At 46.4% G+C, this 17,176-nt stretch overlaps 1 protein-coding gene across 1 annotated transcript in view; it reads right to left on the reverse strand.

The window, feature by feature from the left end:
* Nucleotides 1-17,176, reverse strand: part of MYO1B (myosin IB) — a gene marked incomplete at its 3' end in the record, with an annotated part of 162,988 nt that overhangs the window by 56,629 nt on the left and 89,183 nt on the right. The window contains exons 7-8 of the mRNA XM_014526743.2: nucleotides 516-614; nucleotides 55-158 (exon numbers count right to left, since the gene is read on the reverse strand). Of these exons, the coding sequence (XP_014382229.2) occupies nucleotides 55-158; nucleotides 516-614 (203 nt within the window). The remainder of the gene's footprint in view (nucleotides 1-54; nucleotides 159-515; nucleotides 615-17,176) is intronic.

The raw sequence follows: 17,176 nt of genomic DNA on the forward strand, positions 1-17,176 counted from the left end.
CAATTTCAGTTTAGTGCTGTGTCCTGGATTACACAGAATGGTACTGTTTCTTACCCTAACTGTTCTGAAGTTTGCTGCGTCATCCACTCCATTTACTCTGGCAGAGTCCAGACCCAGGTAGTTATATCTGCTGAAATCCCGTTCAAGTTTAAGTTTGCCTAATGAATCAAATAAAAATAATATTAATAACCAACCTTCCCAATGTCTCCTTCATGTCGGGAACGTAAAAAGAGCTCTTAGTTCAATAATAGTTATTAACAATACTGTTAATTTAGTTCAGTTTCTTTTAGATTGCAAGTCTTTCAGAGCAAGAATCCAAAAACATCCAACTCAATGGGACTTAATCTGATATCTTTTAGACTCTATCACAACATAGATATTTTCTACTCTCATTATTGTTATTATTAGCAGGAATAATTTGGAAGGTAGGAGAGACACACCAAAGAAACAACAAATTGAAGCATCAGTTGTGAAAGTTATTTGAAACAAAAATACTGTGTAAGCGTAATACTTACAAAGCAGGTCTTCTGAACCACCAGAAAGGATTTGATAGAAGATATGAAAGTTTCTTTCACCTCTTGGTTGTTTAACAACACGCGACTTCTCTAACAGATCTAAAGACAAAGTTACAGGAGTTAGACAGAAAATAGTAGGACAAAAATACTAACACGTTGCCTTTTTCCCTTCCTTTTTCTAGTTTATAGTTTTTTTCAAACACTTGAGCTGGTCAAATAATGTATACTGAAAAATACGACTGACAGTAATATTTTTCAATTATTTGTGAATAACCTATTTGGTTGACCTACAAGAAGTCAATATCTTCTAAATGTTGTTAGCCTACCAAATTAGTCATTGAGAGAGAGAAGCCATAACTCCCCCTGCCATACCTGAGAAGCTATAAAGAACTAATTCTACATGAAGTATTTAAAGGGTGCAAGTAGTTAAAAAGGAGAAATAGTTTTAGAGTAGTATAAAGAAACAAAACTAGGAACAATAGGAAAAAACTGAGTAAAGAAAAAAATTAAACAACCGATACGCAATATGTCATGAGGCATTCAATAATCTCCAGAGGGACCTAATGAAAGCTCCATAATAATGCACGGCTTTTCAAGCCACACTGGAAGTACTGTAAAATGCAACACTGCGCTGTCAAATAGAATGACAAAATGAGTTATTAGTTCTTCTCCGTTAATGCCTTATATGTTTCTATCACTTATCAGTGAGACTATCTCACTAGATTGTAATGCTTTGTTGGCTCAAAACACAATGAAAAATAAATTTTAGAGCACTTTATCACACTTACTACACAAATGGCAAAGCAAGCTTGGTTACAGACCGAAATGCACTAGTAGTTTGCTTTTGGTAATTTTTTGCTCAGTGCAATGTGGAAATGGGAAGAGAGAGAGATCACCCAAGAATCTCACATATGCTTGCTTATCATATAAGGATTAAGAATGAACTGCAACTGCAGAGGTCCCTCAATCCCAGACAGTCTTTCATTCCTTATTTCAGTTGTATACATAAAGGCTCAACCTCACCATCTCAGTCACGTGCAGTATGCAAATCCCTGGATTCAAATCCCTTTAGGTCCCATTCAAAAGGGAGAAAAGCACAGGGGCCAGTATACTGCCATATTGGCTGCTTGCAGACATTTAAACCCCGCTGCCCACACATACACAACCCAGCGCTTTACTTGAAACTTGATGCACTCTCCCACTGAGCCCAGGTGCATGCCTGGAGGAGGCAGTGCATTAGTTGGACCCAACTCATCCAATGTCTATATAGATTGGAAGCTTTAGTGGGGCTTTTTTGGCACTTTTATCTGATAGCTGGTTGACTCAGCTTTAGATACAAGTGCCAGAAAGCCCTGCTGAAGCCCCTGATCTGTAAAGACACTGCGGAGCTGGGTCAAAATAGCATGCTGCTTCTTCTGATAAGGGGGGGGGGAGAAGTTGTGTTTTTTTTAAAACGCCAGCAAGCAGCCATTGAAGACAGTGAAGATAGATATGCTGTTCTATCTATGTACATCCTGGCATGAATAGGCATCTCAACAGACATGTACACATTCTGTACCATATCAGAGCTTTTTAAAAGATACACATCTAAGCTACTGAAAGAGACAAAGTTATTTTCAGGCTAACTCCAAATCACCTAGCTATTTGTAAACAAAGTCAAGTTTTGCGATTATTTAACTCAGTTCTTAAGAGTCACAAATTGAAAGGTCAAAGCCTCTGAGAATAAAGCCAATCAAAAGCAATTCAAAATTCCTTGCTACATTAAAAGCTACGTTAGGTAATATCAGGCATTCACTTCCTAATGTTTTAAGAGTCTTTTTTTTGCATCTTGTAGGCTCACTAATCATTGAGGAAAAGTGATAAAAACGAAGATTAGGTATATTTTCTTTAGTCTCAATAAGAATCAGTTACTTAAAGAAGAGAAAAAAAAAAAGCACACCCCATCTCTGCTGCAATGGAACAAGGGGCATCACGTTCCCAGTCAATATATAAGTTTTCTGGCAGAAAAAAAGAAAAAATGCCAGAAAAAAAATCTTGCGCTCCTGGACCCAAGTAGTTTTGAGATCCTTTTAAAATAAACAGAAAAAACACATGACATACTTCCTAGGTAGTCAACTGATTTTACAATATAGTAAAAGTGAAACAGATGCACAATGCACAGTCCTACCATGTTGTAAATTGCTCTAATCGAGGGTAGCGTTATCCCTTGAAAAATGCATAGTAAAGGTACCACATGGCAAAGCCTCATTATACACTCCATTTTGCCTAGGGACAGAATTTACACAAATTGGTTTAAGTGATTGGAAACGGGTTTAAATCTGTAACACAACAGAAGTTCAGTGCACATAAACCTCTTTCAAAATGGTCAAAACTGGTTTAAGATAAACCTGGTTGGATGTAGAGTCAGAATTACGTGATTTAGGTAAAACCAGTTTACGGAACTTCTGTCCCAGATCCCTTACTGGTTCAAGTTAACTCATAGTCCCCCAGCATCCCAGGATGCTTTGCAGCCCTGTGCTGTGTTGTCTGTTCCAGTGGGGCAGGGACTGCTCTGCCCCTCAGTTCCCTAGCCTGCTTCCTGCCTGCATCCATCAACCCATGGGGGGTGAGGGGGGAGGGAAACAGATGCCCAGACCCTCCTAGCCCAGATCTACACAGTGCCTTGGGGGGTGGGGAGGGGGAGGGAAAGCCCCTGTGGTAGGGGCTTTTCGACCCTCAGCAGCTCAGCCCAGAGAGCCAATGCCCCCCTCGCCCCCTGCACAACTGCTTGCTTTAGCTGCTCCCACAGGAAGGAGAGAGGAGTTCCCAAGGCCCCAGGAGTGTGGGCACCAGGGAGCCCATGCCTCAGGGTCCCCTAGCCAGGTGGGTGCAACTCTAGGTAACCATGGGGAATTCCCCTCCCCCTTCCCAGCTGCTGATTGCTTCAGCCGCTGCCACAGGAGGGAGGGAGAAGCAGTCCTCCAGGTCGGGTGCCTGCCCATGCAGCCCAGCATGGGGGCTTCCCCCAACCCCAATCCGAGGACTCCCAGCCTAGGGCAGGCCCAGGGAGCTGAGGGGAATTCTTCCCCTCCCAAACCCCACTGCTGCTTGCCTTAGGAATCTCAGGGAGAGTCCAGGGCAGCCTGAGGGAGCAGAGGGAATTTCTCCTGCTCCTCTGCTGCAGGTTTTGCCACAGCTGCTGTGAGTGAGGCAAAACCAGTTGCATGGGGAAAAGATGAATTTCCCTCAGCTCTCTGAAACTCCCAGTGGCTAAGGCAAGCAGCTGCAGCTGTTGAGTTTAGGAGGGTAAGAATTCCCTTCAGCTCCCTGGGGCTGCCACAGGTTGGGGTGGGGGGAAGCCCCACAAGGTAGGGGCTCCCCGGTGCCCCCATGCTGGGCTGCATGGGCAGGCATCCCACTCAGAAGGCTTCTCCTCCCTCCCTCCTGTGGCAGCCCCTGAAGCAATCAGCAGCTGGGAAGGAGAGGAGGGGAACTCCCCTCACTCCACAGGGCTGCCTGGGCTGGGGAAGCTGCCTAGCTTGAACGGATTCGGCCTCGGGCTTTTTGACTGTCTGTATTTAGTCACAGTCTAAGTTTCCATAATCAATTTCATTCAGGGACAGCTATTTGCTCAATGCAAACTAATTCCCCCGCTACCTTTGGTCAAGCATCTACTATGAGAAACTAGCTTGGGAAAGTAGGTAATATACCTGCTCCGTACCACGGAGTGTGTTTTACTGCAGAGTAAAACGTAGAATAAATTATTTGATAGTTATAGGGTCATGCACTTGCACCCTTAGAATAAGCTACTTCCTAATATTTCTCACCAGATAAGGAAATTCTATAGGTAGATGAGAGTTCTTTATTAATTGCAAAGGGAGATTTGGATATGATTTAGAAACTTGGTGCTAAAATTCCATCTCGTGTTATTACACACAGAGCCGACCCTAGGGGCAATCAGCCTGTGCAGAGCCCCCTGTAACAGTGTATGGGGCCGTGTACCCCTGCAAAGGGGGGTCTCTGTGCTTCTTCCGCAGCACGGGCCTGAGCCACCAGCTCCAGGCAAGCCCTACGGGAGGGGTCACGGCTGCTCTGCCCAGCTCCGTGGGGCCCCTACAAAACACAGGGCCTGGGGGTGGTCACCCTGATTTGCCATACCCTACAGATGGCTCCAATTACACAGCAGTGGCAGTGAGATTATCAGCAGCTCTAACACCATATTTTCAGAAGGATGCCATTAACCAAAAATTACATTAGTGAAATGCTGGGGGTTTAAGTTAGCCAAAATGCATTTCTCTGCTCAGTATCCTTGTTCCCAACCTATTCAGGGGGAAGAGTCAATGCATAAAAACCAGTGCTTCTATCAACTTTCATTTTACATTTTTATTGTTAAGGGCTGGTTGTCATTAGCTCAGGAAGTTTAGGGAGGTTTGATTAGATTCAGAAGTAGCTGAAGCTACTCCTCACCATTTTTTAACTTTTGTTTCCTTGAATTAATCCAGGACACTAGCAATACAAAGAAAAAAGAAAACCACTGGTGTTCTAAAACTGCACTTGCATTTTCTACACATACTGTGGCATCAATAAATCCTATCAACGTACACATTTATTTGCTACAGAACTGAGCAAAATTAATGCCACCTGCCACTGCATATGATTCCTCTGGGCTGCTATGCAGGGAGCTGTAGAAAAGCATTAGAGAAGGAATCCAATATAACATGAATATTGCACAAAGTCCTACCCTCCCTCTCTTGGAAGGATTCGCTAATGACACAGACCCTACTTCAGCCCTTAGGCTAGACAGCAGCTGCAAAGCAGCTATATCTTCTCCCCCTTCTCTCACCCTTTGGATGAGGAGCCCCTCCTCCCTTGGATCTCTGCAGCATTTCCTGGCACCCAGCTCAGCTTCTAGGAGAAATACCTGGCCCCTAGTGCTCTTGTTGAACACAGGAACAGATAATAATACAATAGAACTTATCAATATTTTAGTTAGTTACAAGCACCGTTTTGTCCCAGCACTGCCTGTTGTAATTATCTTGGTATAAACATTTGCAAATGTGGCATGAATCTAAAGAGAAGACTTATATTATATTAAAAAGCAGGAAAAACATGTACAGGGATTAAAAGAACTTTCTAATAAAATATGGCTAAACATCAGGACACAAAAGTGTATTTATTACTGTATTCTCCAATTAACTATCTTCTGGTTCAACCCATATTAATCATTCAACTTATGATGTACCATAAACAGAGTGCACACATAATAAAACAAAGCATACAGCAAATTCAGCACTTGAAAGGCTGCAGGCAACATTGGGAAGATTTCTACTTTAAATTCTGACATCCCATTGCTTTTTGTGCAGACTTGGGATTTCAGGGTTGTTGTTTTTTTCAGGAAACCACCTGCATTTTTACAACATAATAACCCTAAAGCTTCCTTCTACTGTTTCCAAATGTGGCTTTATTTCAGCAACAAATTTTCATATTTTGTCTATTTTCAAGGGTGTTTGAAAAAACATTTACCAACAGGGGCTATAAACTATAAACTTATTATAAATATAAACTTCAATTATTTGTCTTTTCTAAATAACGTCTTATTTAGTTTAATCATATACCACAAAAGACAATAACCTATATGATTTAATGTAACAAGAAATTGACCATATCTGTATCAAGTTAATTCATTTCAAGAACATAAACACCTGGGAAATCCTAAACATTCACAGCCACTAGGGCAGGCACGTTCAGGATGTTTTGGTATCTAGTGTGCTTTAAGTTAAGGAATTCATAAATTTGGATCATTAGAGCCACAGTAAATTACAGCACACCTCTTATGATTGGTTTACATCATTGGTTCACAACCTCAGGACACAACCAAAATCAGGGTTGCAGAGGGTCCTCAGTAGGGTCACAAAGGACCCACACACACATGCACAGTCACACATGTGGCCTGAGAGCATCAGGTGGGCAGGCGAGTGGGGCGGGACTGCCGCACACAAAAGGAGCAATGGCAGCTCCCCTGCCCCTGCCCCCGGGCCACCACTGCCACCACACACTGCTCCCAGCAGCCCCCATGGAGCTGGATCGGAAGCTCCTGTTGGTGGCCAGTTTAGGGTCACAGCAAAAAAAAAAAGGTTGGGAACCACTGGTTTACACAGATAAAGCTATATTTCTGGTAATCAGTATTCTTTATGTATTTATTAAAAATATATTGTAACATTTAAAAGTTGTAAGAACTGTCAGGAATTGGTGATTTGGCATAACCCATACCTAAAGAACAGAATTTTCCACTGCTAAATAAAGACCATATTAACTTAAATTTGAAAAAGAGAAAACAGAAAATACTATTTTTACTGTAATCAAAATACACTAAGAACATTTTAAATTTCTGTCTAAACATTTTAAAAATATTTTAATGGATTCATGATATATTTAGTCAGCTTAGGCAAATCTGAGACTTGATAGCTCAACAACATTGAAAATGTACAAGTAGTTTTTAAATTTTACCAACACTAGACTTTTGAATTTTTACTGTTATTCTCTTCAAATAAAATGTAATCTTATTTGGAATCTGCAAAGTAGTTAATCACATGGCTGAATTAAAGCACCCTGGTCATCTGGCACTACTCTCAAGTGCCTAGTGAGACAAGTACTTAAGTCCCTTCTTTCCTGATGTTTTCTAATCAAGCATGCTTATTTTTATACCCTTCACCCATAGCTTGCAGTCATGCACTAGTTTGTCATGCACGTAAATCTCTTAGTGGTCCAACTATATTCTGGCTGTGTATTATATCTATGGCCTCCCTCTTGGCTGTCTCTTCAAGAACTGCCCTACTAATACAGAACTTCAAGGACACCTACATGCTTCATGCTTGCTCCAATGCATACTAATTAGTATGCGTCAGAGCAGACTCAGGTCAACTTCCACACCCTCCGTGTCATATGTATTCAGTGTCCCTGTGCTTCAAAATGGCGATGGGGGCACTTAAACTAAAGTTCGTAGAACGAGATTAGTTAAAGCATTCCCCCACTGCCATTTTGAAGCATGGGATGCTGAATGCATGAGATGCTGTGAGCACTTTAATTACAGCAGTTCCCAAGAGCCACTCTAGCTAAAGCACCACTCACTTCCCACACCCCAGCCCTGGAGCACATGTAAAGACACCCCCTGATCTCTTTTGTAATAAATCCATCTTCATTGCTGATTTGAGTCCTTCATGCTTTTTAAGTCATAACTGCTAAAAACGAGGCTGACCAGATTAATATTAAAAATGTGAGGCATGAAAGAAAAAGCTCTCATAGGTAAGTTAACAGCCATCCCTCCTACGATATCACACAGATCCACTGGGATTCTTTTTAGAGTTAGGTTCCTTAGCTCCCTTCAAAGATGATGGTTTGAGCATAGCTAGTAATATACAAACACAGCCTTATAAATAGTTGCAAAGAACTACTGAGGAGTTCAGCATGTGTTGCAGCTTTTATTTTAAAGGGGGCTGCTTCTCCAATCACCTGCATGGGACTGCTGATGAACTCCAGCTGAGTGGAGAAGTGGAAACTCTTGAAGTAACAGTAATTAGCTGAGCAGCCCATCCTTGAATCAACAATGTACTATGAATTAAATAGGTTTTTAATCATCCCTATGCAAAACAATCTGGGTTCTACTGCAAGAGTAAATTTCTGTTCATTATAAAAGAATGGGAGGCAATTTCAGTCTTTCATATTTTTTCTTAGATCTTATTACCAGTATTATATTTCATATAATCTTTTTCTGCAGTCCCTACAGTGGCTGAATGTTCTTCCCAAAACAGCTGTGTTGTGGAACAGTTCTTGAAACATTCAGTCTGTGAAGCACCTCGGGAATGTCTTGAGAAGTATTAAGTTTGTTACAAATATATTCCACTATTCTTATAAAATCTCAGCTGTGGAGCTCTGGTAAAATACTTCATACTTACCTTCTTCTAATTATATGCATGCATTCAGAGGCTCTAGTGTAAACAGTTCCTTGAGCATATGTTAACAGAATTCTGTTGGAAGGATGATTCTCTCATTTTTCTTTCAAGTTGTGGGTTTTTACATTTTTCTTCTGGCAAGAAATTTAATCAGTTATCAGATTTCCAAAATCCAATATTCACTATGCTGTCAGCCTAGATCATTATAAGAAAAAAGTTCCGTAAAGTTTTATACCTAGCAAACCTGGTACTTACTGCAACAAAGGAGCCATCATTACTGATCTTGTTTAAAGCTGAGTTTATGTTCTGCTGTGCTTCCTTGCCCTGCACACACTGCAATCAGGCTGACAAAAAAAAGATCCAAAACATCTGGCATGTTTTTAGGATTTTTTTTCTTGTTCTATTAGCATTTTAATAAATCGACCTCACATATAAAATGAACAGTCAGCACCACCAATAATCACTGGTTTAACCCTCCGATGGCTGATTGGGTGGAAATCTGACCCCTCATTGCATGAGATATCAGATAAAGACATTTCAAAATGTAGCATCTTCTGTTACTTGTGTCTGGCTGAGCTCCCAGTCTGTCGCTGTTTTCAGAATGGGAGGGAGGAAAGGGAGTAGAGGGAGTTCAATCTGGGGCTTTTTCAGCCCCGCCCCCCCGCCATCCCAGAGGGTGGGCCGGGTATATTGGAGGCCCCCTAAGGTGGGGGGGGTGCCCAATTCACCCGCCCTTCAGCACTGCCTGGGGAACCCCAAGAATGAGCTCTCTCCACTGCCTGTCCCTCCCATTCTGAAAACAGCCAGCACTGGCAGAGAGCCTGGCCATTGCTATGGGAACCTGGCTGCCGGCTCCCAGCCATAGCTAGATTCCCCTGCCCACTGAAGCCAGCAGTGAACTTCTATTTGGTCTGGGATAACATTGTAACTCAGAACGGTTTGCAGAAATCGTTCCGAGTTACAGCTGAGAGCCGCACTTCTGTCTGCACCTTATGAAACAACTTTGCTAAAATATGGATAACAAAGTTACTGTGCAATATATTTGGTGAGCTTCCTGCATTGGCAATGCATGCAGGTGCACATGCACCCCCTGAGATTGGCCGTGCATCCCCTGGAAGCACCATCTACAAAACCGGAAGTGCCAGCGGATGTGCACTTCCAGTTTTGCCGCTGGCTCAGCGATCGGGCGCTGGTGTCCCCCCACCCCGGGCTGGCGATCTGGTGCCCCCCCAGACTTGGGAGGCACTAGTCACCCATGGCTTTCTGATCACATTACCTTTATGATTCATTGACTTGGAAATATTCAGGACTGTTCCATTTCTCTACGTACACAACAAATTGAATTAACAGTTGGGAAAGGAATGAGTGAACACCACAAGCAAGAATTATAGATAATAGCCAAGTACATTCTGAATGATCCAAAAGAAGCTATTTTTAGTCACTTCCTCTTCAGCCAGCCTACTGTGGGGTTCTTCTTGACTACCCAGGCCAAATCACAAGACAAATTCCAACCACAAGACAACAGAAAACCCTTATAACTAAACTCCCATTTTCTTTACCAACTATATTTTTCCATTCTTTGATTCTCTTTTTGGTCATCTAAACAGGTCACTGCTGAAGGGGAGAACACAACAGTGGCTTCCCAATAGCACCTTCTTATATTAAGCACACCCAGTTTTGGAACCACTTCCTTTGAGTGGAACAATCACTAATCAAATCACACAGTAAATGGTAAAATCTAGATAGTTTCCACAGACTAGGAAATCTTGGACACACTTTTGAAGGTGCTAAATCTGGACCATGTTAGGTGCCAACTTACATTTGAAATGGTGTTCAATTGTGTTGGCTTAAATTAAAAATAAATAAATAAATAAAAAATAAAAAAATCAAACCTCTTTTCCTACTTAACCAAGTCTTATATTAGCAAAAAGTGATTGTGTCATCTAAAAAGCCACTCTGAGAAAGATAAGATTTTAAAGCAAAGAAAACTCTCTTAAATATCTAGTCATAAGAAACTCAAGTAACATTGCCTTGACCAATGAAAACTTCAAACAGTTATTATAACGTGAACTAAAGCTTGTTGCTTTTAGTCTAGTGATTCTTCACCGAATGTATAATTACATCTCTTTCTTAAAAGGCAAAAAAGCCAAGCATATGCGACAGCAAAAATCACTGCCATTGCTTTGCTAACCTAAAAGGTGATATTTTGGATAAAATTCATGAGTCTTTTTCATGCTGCTTTTGAAGAAGATAGAAATAGATGTTCTATTCGTAATTATAGCTATAACCTATTATTTGGATGCTAAGTACATGCTGTTGATTAAGAAATGCTTTTGTAAACCAGGCATTATATATACTGTATATAGAGCTCCATAGCTACTTTGTAGTTTATCATTAAGTCAGGGTGGAGTTAAGATGCAATATAATTTCTGTTAGGGGAAGCCCACCCTAACATTAAAAAAATGAAAGGTAATTTAATAGATCAATCCTTCTGACATTGTCTTTATGTTTTTTGTCCTGCAACTAGCACACTGCAGGCCTGGCCCATGATTAGGGCTGTGGCAATACAAATAATATCAAAATTAGGCAGAAATTGCTGTTACTTGATCATTCCCAAGAAGTGTTAATTGCATGACCCAGTAACACGTACACACACCTTTTTAATATCTCCAGACTTTAACTATAAGTTGATATTTTAAAATGGTGGACTATGTAGATATGAAGAATGTTTGTGCTGTTTCTCATCAGTGAAAAAAATATATTGCCAAAATATGGTTAACTATCTGCAGGTAATTTTGATATTATTTGTATTGCCACAGCCCTAGTCATGGGCCAGGCCTACAGTATACTAGTTGCAGCAGGAAGAACATAAAGCCAATGTCATAAGGTTTGACCTATTAAATGACATTTCACAGAGCCCAGTCCCCCCCCCCCCCCCCCCCGCCCGTGCCCCAGCCGCCACAGCAGCAGCAGCAGTGGGGCACTCAGGGCCCCCTGCCTCCAGACCCCACATGGCGCAGCACAGCCCCGGTCACCTCAGAGCTGGCACTGCCTGTGCTGCCTGTTGCGGGGCCAACATGACACAGGGCTGTGTAGTTTCAGGCAGCACCAGGGCTACTTGGGCAGTCAGCCGGAATCCAGACCCACTCGCAGGAACCATGTGTTGCACTGGCCTGGGTCATGCCTCCATAGAACCGGCCCAGCACAACAGTGTGCAGGGCGCGTGGAGGCAGGACCTGTCCCGGCATGACACAGTCCCCCGGTAACAGCCTGAGGAGTCCCCATGCCCCCTGAATCTGCACGGCCCTGCACCACACCAAACCATGCTGAGGAGAGCCGGACTGGCCCCACAACAGGCGGCACAGGCAGCGCTGGTTCTGAAGCAATCAAGGCCGTGCCATGCCGTGCCGTGGCATGTCTGGACACAGAGGGCCCTGAGCACCCCACGGCTGCTGTTGTTGCAGGGGTGAGCTGTGGGCCCTGTGGGGAGGGGGCTGTGGGCCCTGTGAGGGGAAGTTGTGGCCATGTGGGGGAGCTGTCTGTGTGTTGTGCAGGGGGGGCTGCACCTTGTGGGGGGGGCAAGGGACCCACCCTTCCTGAGCAGTCCCCCTACACCTACAGTCCCCCCCCAATCCACCCACAACATCCACATCCCCAAGCCATCTATATCTATATCTTGTAAATGTATCTATTAAATATTGCTCAACTGATCTCTCTATATATAGTGGCATTACATTTTAATAGCAGAAGAACACTATTTTGGGTATTTTAATGAGAGAATTTGGGTTTCTTATCACAGTATTTGCAATTCGTAAACAGGGAACACCAGGATCTCTGCTGGTGAGATAAGTGGCGAGACCCGTGCAGAGAAGCATGTCCAGGGCCAGCACTGGGGAAGGGCAGATGAGGTGGCTGACCTCTTGGCCATTTGGAACCAAGAGGACATATGTTGACATTTCAAAGCAGGCCACCATAAGGAGCACATCTTCTGGTCAATAGCTGCCCAGATGGTAGAGCAGGGGGACCCCATCCAGGTCTGTTAAGGAAGCAGCCTTGGGGCCACAGGTCCCAGGGGGCAGGTGGCAGCAGGTCACAGTCAGGCAGCATCACCACCGCCAGACTACTGCAGAGGGTAGATGGTGTAGGGGCCACTCCAGGTTAGAGCTGCTTCATCAGTCCAGCCGGCACAAGTGGTACTGTCCCCAGAAACCAAGCGGCCAGGCCTCAGAAGTTCCTGAGGGCAAGTAACTTTCAGCTGCTCACCGGACCAGGTTTTTATACTGCTGGGGCCAGCACATGTGTTGTCCCCAGGCTTTAGCTCCCCCGGATGCAGATCTGACAGGAGCTGGTCAGGGTTATTTTGCTTCAAGTGGCACAACTTGCCCCACACCAAAGTATATGTCCAGGCATGTGTACTGAAGCAAAAATCCCTGGCTCAAATTTGTGCTACTGCAAGCACGTGCACTTGCAGCAGCTCAAATAGAAGCGGTGCAAATTTGAGCTGGGGCTTTTTACCTCACTGCACGTGCTTGGACATGCACTTTGTTGTGGAGCAAATTGTGTCACTTGGGGCAAAATAACCCTGCCTGGCTCCTCCTGGATCTGCAGCCAGGGGGAGCTACAGCCCAGGGCCAGAACCTGTGCTGTCCCCAGCAGTATAAAAAACTGCCCTGTCCTGGCCCCATCCATACAATACCTGCCCTCCCAAGCAGCTCAGGGCTACTCGCTCTCAGGAGCTTCTGGGGCCCAGCCAATTGATACCTGGGGACACTACCCCTTGTGCCAACTGGACTGCTGCAGCAGCATCCCAAATCCATTTTTAGAAATACCCCATAATCCATGTTCTTCCACAGTTAAAACAAAAAACCACTCTATACACACACGCACACCTATAGAGAGAGAGAGAGAGACAGTGATAAGTTGGGTAATGCTTTATTGGTATATTTACAATGTTAAAGCAATTTGGAAGCCTACCAGTGTCTCTATCATCATGATTTAATAAATTCTAAATATCTATGTGTGTTGTGTGCTTTTGGTTTTCTTCACACATGATGGGTGTGTGATATGGGGATGTGGGGTTTGCAGAAAGGGGGTGAGAAGGGGTGTAGGGGAAGGCGGGTGGGTGTGTGTGGAGGGATGTGGGTTGGTCTGTGGGTAGGAGTGGGAGGACTGTGGGTGTAGGGGATATTGTGGGGGGACTGCTCAGAAGGGGTGGGTCCCCTGGCTCCCACAGGGTGCAGCCCCCCCATCACATTAAATGCCCCCCCCGCCCAGGGTCCCAGCTGCCCCCTGGGGGGGCCACAGCCCCGATCCCCCCCACAGGGTCCCATCCCAGTCCCCCTGCCCAGGGTCCCAGGCATCCTGGAGGCCCCCCCCACCCAGGGTCCCAGCACCCCCCTGGCCCTATCCCCCACAGGGCCCCAGTCCCCCTGCCCAGAGTCCCAGGTACCCTGGATGGCACCCCCCCAGGGTCCCAGCTCCACCCTGAAGGGCCCCAGCCCCCCTGCCCAGGGCCTGTAATTAACCTTTAACAGCAGCAGCAGGGAGACCGTGCGCTGAGCCCAGGCAGGTCCTGCCAGCTCTGGGCCTGCTCCTGCCATCCAGCCAGGCTGGTCTCGTGGCAGCAGGACCTGGTGCAGCATGCAGGGACCGCGTGCCAGGCCCATCCAGGTCCCGAGGCCCCTCTGCAGCCTGGCTGGGCTGGGCCCATGGTGACAGGACCCGGCACAGTGTGTGATCCCCATGTGCAGGGCCCAGCCAGGTCCTGCTGCCCTTGGGGCTGCTCTACTGGGTGGCAGGGGGCAGTGTCCCCAGGGCTGCGGGTGGTGAGGACCTGGCCCAGATCCCTGCAGTTTGCTAATCCAGCTTAGCACCAGAGCAGGTTGCATGGCTCCAGGAGGCGTGCACAGGAGCTGCACCTCCTGGAGCCTTGTGACCCACTCCAGTGCAAAGCCAGACTAGTGAGCCACATTGGGCTGGGCCAGGTCCTCACTCCCCCCGTAGGCACAGGGGTCAGAGGTGGGAGCTGACCCTGGGGCCCGGCCCACAGTGACAAGACTCAGCGTGGCACGCAGTCCCTGTGTGCCGCACCACCCCGCCAAGCCCTCCCTATAGCAGTAGGACCTGGCCCGGCATGTGGGGACCACACGGAGCCAAGCCAGGTCCTGCTAGCCCTGGGGCTGTTCATGCCGCCCGACTGCCTAGCAGCACGAGCAACCCCAGGGCTGGCAGGACCCGGCTTGGCTCCACATGGTCCCCGCGCACGGAGCCGGACCAGGCAGCATGAGCGGCATGTGGCTCATGCTGTCTGGCCTGGCCTGGTGCGCGGGGACGGCGCAGAGCCGAGCCGGGTCCTGCTGGCCCTGGGGATGCTTGTGTCTGGTCCAGCCCAGCGCACAGGGACCACGCAGAGCCGAGCCAGGTCCTGCCAGCCTTGGGGTGGCTCGTGTCACCTGGCTGTGGGATGGCACAAGCAGCCCCAGGGCCAGCAGGACCTGGCTCGGCTCTACGGAGTCCCTGTGTGTGGGGCTGGGTCCGGCTGCTATAAGAAGAGCCCAGCCTAGCGGCAGGACCCGGCGCGGCAAGCAGGGACTACGTGCCGTGCCAGGTCTTGTCACCGTGGGCCGGGCCCCAGGGCCAGCTTTCACCTCTGCCCCCTGTGCCTGTTGGGGGGAAGGTGGGGGGAGGTGAGGACCTGGCCCAGCCCCATGTGGCTCGCTAGTCCGGCTTTGCATCAGAGCGGGTCACAGGGCTCCAGGAGGCACAGCTCCTGTGCGTGCCTCCTGGAGCCATGCGACCTGCTCCGGTGCAAAGCTGGACTAGTGAGCTGCAGGGATCTGGGCCAGGTCCTCACCCCCTGCAGCCCCAGGGACATCCCCCAAAACAACCCCCTGACACCACTCACCCACCCACACCCATGAAACCCCCCACCCCACTTACCTTGGACAGCGTCGCACCACTCCCCAACCCCGCCAATATTCCCCTGCCACCCCTCACCCACCCACAGCCATGAAACCCGCCCCCACCTCCAACTTACCTTGGACAGCACTGGGGGCAGCACGAACACTAGAGATGCTATGGCCAAAACCAGAGCATCTCTTTTGGAGGACTGGCTCTGCGCACGGTCTTGTACCATGCCTTGCTCCGCTCTACTGAGGAGCAGTTTTTTTAAACCCCTTGATATCCAGGGGTCTAATTTTCTCCCTGCGCTGCAAACTTGCAACGCAGGAAACTTTTTTTCATTCCTGAACATGCCTCTTGCCCTGCCTCAAAGGGGTTTGAAGTGGGGCAAGAGGCACGTGCATGTTCTCCTGGACACGCCCTCTGAGTCCAAAACAGGTCTAACAGTTGCAAACAAACAGTTATATCCTAAATATGTAGGCAGAAATGCACATACTTATTAATCATAAATTTAATGATTTAAATTAAAAATTAAATTTTTAATTTTTAAAAAAGTGCTTGTACATGTTCATATGAAACAAGAGTACTTCAATCTGTGGAAAACTCTAAACACAAGTATTTCCTGGCATGCTTATGCTAAAATAAACAAGATCACGATAGCTTTTGTTTCATAAGACAAGCTATACAACAACCCAGGTACACTATTCTTTGTTATCAAGCAACATGCAAATAAAAAACAAAGTAACAACCTTTATAGCTCCTATTTCCCCTCTATTTAGCTACTAGTGACAACAAGTGGAAACTGTGAATGACTCCTTTTTTCTAGTCCGCATTTCTCAACTCACGGGTCACAACCCAAAAGTTGGTTACAAGAATATATGAAACGGTTGTTAGCAAACTTTAAAAATGGATTATATTTTGCATACATTGTTGAAAGAATAGATGCTACTGGTGCTTACCATATGTTAACGCTGTGCATACTAATAAACAGGGATCAGGGGTTTCCGTTAGGCCTGTACGAAGCAGCTAGTATTCATTTCGGATTCAGCCGATTTGGGGGACAGTGATTTGATTTAGTGATTCAAATCACTGTCCCCAATCGATTTGGCCAAATCTGATTCGGAGATTTGGACGCCACTGAATTGGCCAAATCTCCGAATCAGATGGGCCCCATCCCCTGCCCACTCTCCCAGCTCCCCGAAAAAAAAAAAAAAAGCCCCCATCCACAGGCTGCTGCCAGGCATGGGTGTTTTTCATAGATTTCATAGACATCAGGGCTGGAAGGGACCTCGGAAGATCATCGAGTCCAGCCCACCACCCAAAGGGCAGGAAGTCAGCTGGGGTCATAGGATCCCAGCAAGATAAGCATCCAGTTTCATCTTGAAGGTGTTCAATGAAGGCGCTTGAACCACCTCCGGTGGCAGGCTGTTCCAGACCTTGGGGGCTCGGACAGTAAAGAAGTTCTTCCTTATGTCCAGCCTGAAACGATCTTGAAGTAGTTTGTGACCATTCGACCTCGTCATCCCTTGGGGCGCTCTGGTGAACAAACGTTCCCCCAGATGCTGGTGGTCACCCCTGATAAACTTGTAGGTGGCCATCAGATCACCCCTGAGCCTGCGCTTTTTCAGGCTAAAGAGCCCCAGGGCTCTCAGCCTGTCATCGTAGGGTCTGCTTCCCTGACCTCTGATCATGCGCGTGGCTTTTCTCTGGACTCTCTCAAGCTTCTCCACATCCTTTTTGAATTGTGGAGCCCAAAACTGGACACAGTACTCCAGCTGCGGCCTCACTAAGGCCGAGTACAGGGGGAGAATGACGTCCCGAGATTTGCTTGAG

The sequence above is a fragment of the Alligator sinensis genome, unplaced genomic scaffold, assembly GCF_000455745.1.
Source record: "Alligator sinensis unplaced genomic scaffold, ASM45574v1 scaffold1064_1, whole genome shotgun sequence".
In the NCBI taxonomy this organism is placed as follows: domain Eukaryota; kingdom Metazoa; phylum Chordata; order Crocodylia; family Alligatoridae; genus Alligator; species Alligator sinensis.